The sequence below is a fragment of the Phacochoerus africanus genome, chromosome 9, assembly GCF_016906955.1.
Source record: "Phacochoerus africanus isolate WHEZ1 chromosome 9, ROS_Pafr_v1, whole genome shotgun sequence".
NCBI lineage: Eukaryota > Metazoa > Chordata > Mammalia > Artiodactyla > Suidae > Phacochoerus > Phacochoerus africanus.
The window spans coordinates 81,399,846-81,407,471 of NC_062552.1; the positions used below are offsets into that span (position 1 = coordinate 81,399,846).

General features: G+C 36.1%; 1 protein-coding gene across 1 annotated transcript; it reads left to right on the top strand.

Moving 5' to 3' along the window:
• The first annotated feature begins 4,731 nt into the window (after nt 1–4,731).
• LOC125136039 (olfactory receptor 4K5-like) lies at nt 4,732–5,700 on the top strand. Its single transcript, XM_047796634.1, has one exon. It carries the CDS (start codon nt 4,732–4,734, stop codon nt 5,698–5,700), a length of 969 nt encoding a protein of 322 aa, XP_047652590.1.
• Nucleotides 5,701–7,626: the final 1,926 nt, after the last annotated feature.

Below are 7,626 nucleotides of genomic sequence, written 5' to 3' on the forward strand. Positions count from 1 at the left end.
AGCAAATAAAAAATCTTCTGTGCTGCAAAAGGATTTTATTCCCTTTGCGTTTGCTGGTTTGTTTATGGGCACTGGCTTTGGTGACTCAAAAATGAGCTTGTATTAGTAGTGAGGTGAAATGTTTTTCCTCTATTAAAGATGAAGTTTATGTAGGCAGTTTATGACTTGACATTCACTGGGAAGGCCTCTATACACAGGAAGATTAGAACATAGAAATGTTAGGTAAAATGATAGATATGAGGTGAAATATATTTCAGTTAGTACTGAAGCAATTTATGTAGCATCTATTCCATGCAAATATCTATACTATCTATACTAAATCCTGTGCATTGGTATACAAGAAGCACAAGAACTCACGGATCTTTCAGTGTGGTAGGGAAGTGATATTATAGAAAAATTCTTACCTTGGAAAAGCACATAAGTGCAAGCAAAGCATTATAATGATATGAGGAAGAGAGAAATTTCAGCTTAAGCTCTGTGAAGGCTTTTGGAGGAGATGATACCTGCATTGGAATAGACCATCTATTTGTAAAGGACATGAGAAAATGAATAGGCAGAGTCTACCAGCTTTAAGAAGTTTTAAGAATCTGATTTGGCTAGAGAGTAGTGTAGTTAAAACCAGACCAGACCATATATACTTGGCTGTCATGTTGAAGACTTTTAATTAATTAATTAATTAATTTGCTTTAAGGAATTACAAGATGTTACAGGTGGGAGGGCAAGGTCCAGGAAAAGTAAGGTTTACAACTTAGGAAATGATAGTGACAATTACAAATAAAAACATTTAAAGGGAAAAAGAGCTGAATTGAGGAGAAAAATTGTGAGCTGAGGTCTGAGATGGTTGTGTAATTTTCACATGCATAAAACTGTCAGAATACTTTTGGGATGTTGGAATATGATGAGCAATGGTGCAATAAAATCTAAAGTCATTCTAGAGAGGTGATTATGGATGCCACAGAGGTGAATGGAATACCCAAGGGAGTGAGGGAACAAGAAGGAGCAAGAAAGAGATACTAAGAAGGGTACAGAGTAAGCGATGGAAAAGCACAAGATGCACAGCAGGGAAGGGATGGATTGGAACCCAAGGAAAGCTATTGTAAGGAGTAATGCATGGATGAAGAAAGATGGTATTAAAAATTCTGAGAGAAAAATCAGGGGCTGTTATACTGTTTGAGTATAACAAAATTAGCTTTTATAACTGGTCTTTAAGGACATTTGATTTAAAAGTTTCCCTGACCGTGAAAGCAAAAGGCATAGTTGTGTTAAGTTCTGAACAAATTTGGAAAAGAACTGGAGGGGAAACATATGGATATCCTTCACGAAGTTTCTTATTCAAAAAAAAAAAAAGGTAAATTCAGGAAAAAAAAAACAACTCAGGAGGTTAGATATATTTACAGAGTTCTTTTTGTTGTTTGTTGCTTATTTCTCTGATGAGATAGATCAAACACTTTGTGGGTAGATGAAAATGTTAAGTGAAAGAGGGAGAGACTGATAATGAAACCTGAAGATGGCTTAACTCAGTGGTTCACAACTAGAGGTCATTTTGCTTCCGCCTTACTCCCACCCCAAATTTCACAACGTCTAGATACCTTTTTGGTTGTCACAACTTGGGGGAAAGTGCTACTGGTATCTAATGGGTACCACACAGGACAGTGCTGCATAACAGAGAATTGTCTAACCCCACATGTCAGCAGTGCCAGAGTTGAGAAACTCTGGCTTGGCAGAAGAACCAGTGTCTTGTAGTAGGTGGAAACATTAGAATCAATTCCAATTGCAGCATAGTGTAAATGCTATGAGTTTCATATCATTCAGTTCTAAAACAATATGATGTGATGGTGGAGAAAACTAGCCCTAGAGTGAAGAGTCCGAGTTCAAATTCTAGCTCATTGATTTTCCAGCTATGTAACACCAAGGAAGTTCCTTATCATTTCTGTAACTCTGATTTCCTAGTGTGAAATAAATTTACAAGTATGTTTACCATGTAGTTTTATGGGAGGATTCAATTATGCACAGAAGGTGCTTAGAACAGTGCCTGGCACTTTGCTTGCTCTGAGTAAGTGTTTTTGTTTGCTTGTTTGCCTTTTAGGGCTGCACCTGTGGCATATGGAAGTTCCCAGGCTAGGGGTTGAATCAGAGCTGCAGCTGCTGAACTATGCATGCCACAGGCACAGCATTGCAGGATCTCAGCCACATCTGGGACCTACACCACAGCTCACAGCCACATCGGATCCCTGACACACTGAGGGAGGCCAGGGATCAAACCCATATTCTCAAGGATACCAGTCAGATTAGTTTCTACTTTGCCAAAATGGGAACTCCCTGAGTGTTCAATGTTATTTTTATTATCTGATTTCAAACTCCTCTAAGGTTTTGCAACTCTTACTATATCTGAATGTTTGAAGGTTACTAGCCTGTCTGATGCTCCAATTTCTCCTCTGCAGCTCAGAAATAATAATAATACCTGTTCTACAGGTCTACTGTAAAGATCACATGATACAACACATAAAACATCTAACACAGTAGATGCCACTTACCAGGGTCTCAACAAATCTGTGGGGTTTTTTTCCCATTCTTTCTCAGATTTTAAAATTACTATTTACCATTCACTCAAAATCTACTTCATTCTTTTAATTTATATACATTTACACAATAAACATTTTCATTAGGTAGTGTTCATCATTTTAGGCAATAAATCCATATGCTTTAGCAAGAACAACTTTAGAGAAACAAAGCGAGTCACACATGGGAAAGGTAATAAAACAATTTATGTTATATTTCAGAATTATTCTCAATTATTGCTCTCTTATATACTATTATAATCACTGACTGTCACTAATGCATTCATTTAATTTTTATGGGACATTTTAATAGTTTTCTCTGACTCCAGAAGTCCACAATAATGTATATTCAACATGTGGACCAGTTGCGATGCTTCTCTGAACACTCCTCCAGTAAAAAATACAAAATGATTTTCTATTTGAAGGCTTCCCTGTGTGGACTGCAATTGCTAAAAGGAACTGACCAAAGCGTATGGAGCTTCAAATATCTGGGATGAATAAATTCCAGAGATCTAATACAGCACGGAGACTATAATTAATAATAATGTGTTATATCTAATATATAGCATGGTGACTATAATTAATAACACTGCCACATATTTAGACTCAGCTAAGAGAATATATTTTAATTGTTTTTAAAAAGGTAACTATGCAGGGTAGTGAATATGTTAATATTAGCTTGATTGTGGTAATAATTTCACAAATGTAAACATATACCAAAAGACTACATTGTATACCTTAAGTAGATTCATTTTTATTTGTCAATTACAAGTCAACAAAATTGGGAGGGGGAATGAGAGGTGAGGGTTGTATCCCAGGGATGGAGGAAGACTAAAGCTTCTTGTATGAAATAAATAGGCAGTGAAATATGTATGTGCTCTTACATGAGGCTAAGATCACATCTCACTCTTAGGTTCCTCACTCTGACTACAGTCAACAGTTAATTGTCAGAACAAACATAGTTCTAAAATAGAACTTCCTGGAAAGGCTTTTTTTCTTTTTTTTTCAGTTCAATGGAACTGGATTTATACAGCAGGAGTTATATAGCAGAATTATACGGCAAGATTTTCTTGTATTTTTACAGGAAAAAAAAAAGGAGGTGCAAGTTTGAATTAATTATCAGGGTTATTCTGATTCCAAACAGAATATATTTTAAGGCATACTGGATATTAATAACTCAATTATTTTTATTTCTCTAGTCTAAGACAACTTCTCTACTCTTTCACTAATTATAAAGATGTGTTAATAATAATGGTCATGGAGGACACCAAACGGGGACCGTAAGTTATCCTAAATCTACTTTTGATGGGCGAGGAAAATGGAATCTTTGGGTGCTGCTTTTTAATAACCAAGCAACTATGAATTTTAGATAAACAAACATTTTAAGAAATTATACATATGAGTAACTGACAAACTGTGTTGCAACTGTAGAACTGGATAACATATATTCCACGGTATCTCCTTAGGAGGAACTGCTTAACTTGTATATGAGTCTTGCAATAGCAGTAAGGAAAATTTTTGTTAACATGGGGATTATTTAACATATTAAGAACATCCATTGTATTACAATGACTTTGATAGAATATTACGAGTTATCTTTAAACTTAAAATTCTTCTGTAAAGTAGGTATTTTGATCACCTCTCAACTTTTTTGAGTGGAATTAAAGTTCAGAAAAATTAATTAGCCTGAACTCAATCAGTATGACTTGACATCACACATAAACATCAAGCCATTAATAGATCGCAGAAAGATGTGGTACTCAAAGATTTGTTGAAATTAATGATGGAAAATGACCACAAGACCAACAGATCTAAATTATTTTTTCCAACCTACAAACCCTCTGAAGTTGGTTTCAAACCCCTCCTCTAGCGTTGTGATCACAAGTCAGCTCCTGGTTGAGCCTGTTTACTACTGTATGATAGATTACTAAGACTATCCCAAAACTCAAGGAGTTATGACACTGATTAAAGGATTTCCACATTCTCATAAGCTCTTTCCAACTCCCCAGATATATTAGGATGGTCTCTTCTAAATCTTTCATTCAGTAAATACGCATTATATCTGGAATCGCAGAATCCTTTACATTAAAAGTGTTCCTTGTTCCGAATTCTGATCCTTTCCCTATTTCCCCTCCTTCAGGATTGTTTCAGAGCAAGCCTGCAGCCTGGATCCATGGATAAGGTCAATTCTTCAGTGGTGTCTGAGTTTGTATTGCTGGGACTCTCTAGTTCTCAGGAACTTCAGCTTTTCTTTTTTGTTTTCTTCTCTGTGCTGTATGTGGTCATTGTGCTGGGAAACCTTCTTATTATCCTCATGGTGACTTTTGATAACAGACTGCACTCCCCGATGTACTTTCTCTTGGGAAACCTTTCCTTTGTGGACATCTGTCAGGCTTCCTTTGCTACTCCTAAGATGATTGTTGATTTTCTAAGTGAACACAAGACCATCTCCTTCAGTGGCTGCATAGCTCAGATTTTCTTCATTCACCTTTTTACTGGAGGGGAGATGGTGCTGCTTGTCTCCATGGCCTATGACAGATATGTAGCCATATGCAAACCCCTACACTATGTCATCATCATGAGCCAAAGGACATGCATTGTACTGGTAATGATCTCCTGGGCTGTGGGCTTGGTGCACACACTCAGCCAGTTATCATTTACCGTGAATCTGCCTTTTTGTGGACCCAATGTAGTAGACAGCTTTTTTTGTGACCTTCTTCGAGTGGCCAAACTTGCCTGCCTGGACTCTTACATCACTGAAATACTCATTGTGGTCAATAGCGGAATCCTTTCACTAAGCACTTTCTCTCTCTTGGCCAGCTCTTACATCATTAGTCTTGCCACTGTCTGGTTTAAGTCTTCTGCTGCAATGGCCAAGGCATTTTCTACTCTAGCTGCCCATATCACTGTAGTAATATTATTCTTTGGACCTTGCATATTCATCTATGTGTGGCCCTTTACCACCTACCCTGTGGATAAAGTTCTTGCCATATTTTACACCATTTTTACTCCCATTCTAAACCCCATTATTTACACACTAAGGAACAGAGATATGAAGACTGCCATGAGGAAAATTATGACGTATTACTTGAGGCCCAAGAAAATTTCTGAGATGCCACTAGTACTGAGGAATTCCCTTTAGTAAGACAAAATTCATTTAAATTCTTTGAATCAGTAGTCTAATTATATCTTAACTGGGGTGAAAGTAATAAAGAAGATGATATAGAGATTATTTAATTGATATTGACAAGTCTTTTTCTGAGTATCACCTAAGCAAAAGTTAAATATCCAAAACTGTAAAAAATACATCATGATTACTGATTTTGGAGATAAGTTTTGGTATGACTTTTTATGGATAGCGTAGATTCATTGACTGTTTCAGTTACAGATAAATAGAAATATGATTGAAAAAAGAATGTGAACCTGATTCTTTGGTGGGGATAAATTTAGACATTTTCCTGATCTTATGAGTTTCCTAATTTGCATGCCTAAAAATCAATATACAAGGATGGTATTAAAGAATCTGAAACCAAATTTTCCCAACCAGGGGATAGCCACTCCACTGATTTTCCCAACCAGGGGTAGCCACTCCACTGATTTAAGATCAGTGAAGCTTCTTAGGTTATGAGATCCCTCCCCCAACATTATTTATGCCTATCCCATGTTATTTTCCAATAACTAACAGTGCACTAAAATATGGAATTATATGTAATCAGAAGTTTGCTTTTCAAATATTTCATTTAGTAATATTTGCTTTCTTTGATCAGTTAAGCTAATTCCAGTTCCTCTGAAGTTACATTATAGAAGGGAGAGGAGAATCTTTAAAGCTGACCAATTCAACATGGACTTTTCAGTCTGTGCTATAAGGAGCTATGTAGCAGTCTTCCATTTGGACCAAATAATACATTCTTAATGATAATTATCAATGTTAAATATATATCCGAATTGGTAACCAGGACCCCAGAGCTGGATCTCTGCTTTAGACTCTAGGGATCATTAGGGGGGTTATTAATGTTGATTAGAGTTTCTACATTTACTTTCCCAAATTTTTCAATTCATATGAGGCAGATAGATTTCTTGAAATATTAGCCTCTCTTCTATGCTAAGAATGAAGACTCTAGTTTTGCACTTTGTTGTTTGCTTTCTTATCCTCCCATTTCCAGCTAATCTTTTCTGAGTCTGTCCCTAATAGAATCATCATTAAGTAAAACTTAAAGAAACCTTGGAAGTTTCCTCTTCTCCCACGCCACTCAATTTTTGCTCTCTCTTATAGCATTCTAGTTCTTCTGAGACCTGATATGCTTTGCTCTTTTCTACTCTCAAAATCTACCTTCCTGTAAAAGTAATCTACACTTAGTATAAATTTAAACCCATAAATTACCATTCCTCCAGAATTGTGACATATTGATTTCTTCCTAATTTTAGAATACAAGTCCATCCATAGCTAGAGAAAAGAGTCAGTAGATTGGATCTAGAACAGGAACAAGAAGAGATTGCACCAATATTCCCTGACTTCATAGCACACAGGCCACCGCATATTCTGTTCACAAAATGAGGGCTGGTGTTATAATTGTTCTTCTTGAAGAAAAGGCTGTGCACTCTATGATTTCCTCCTAATAAGCCTATAGTACTAAAGTATTAGGAAGGTGGGATTCATTAAAAAGCTTATTAATGCCATGCTTTTTTTTCTATTTTTATTTTTTTTGTTGTTTTTGTTTTTTTAGGGTTGCACCTGCTGTATATGGAAGTGCCCAGGCTAGGGGTTGAATCAGAGCTGAGAATCAATGTACTAAGAATTTCATAAATTATGTAACCTGGTTAACTATACTAGTTATTAGTTACTTAGGCACTCATAACATTCTTTCACTCAGAGATGATTTTGAAGATATGATTAATCATAGCTCTCCTTCCCACCAAACAGCATAAACACACATAGGATTTCCTATACAGAATATTTATTACTTCAGAAATTGATTTTATTAATTAAAATTGAATATACACAAGCAAAAAATCTTCTCTCTCTCTCTCTCTCTCTCTCTCTCTCTTTTTAATAGCCACGCCTGCAGTA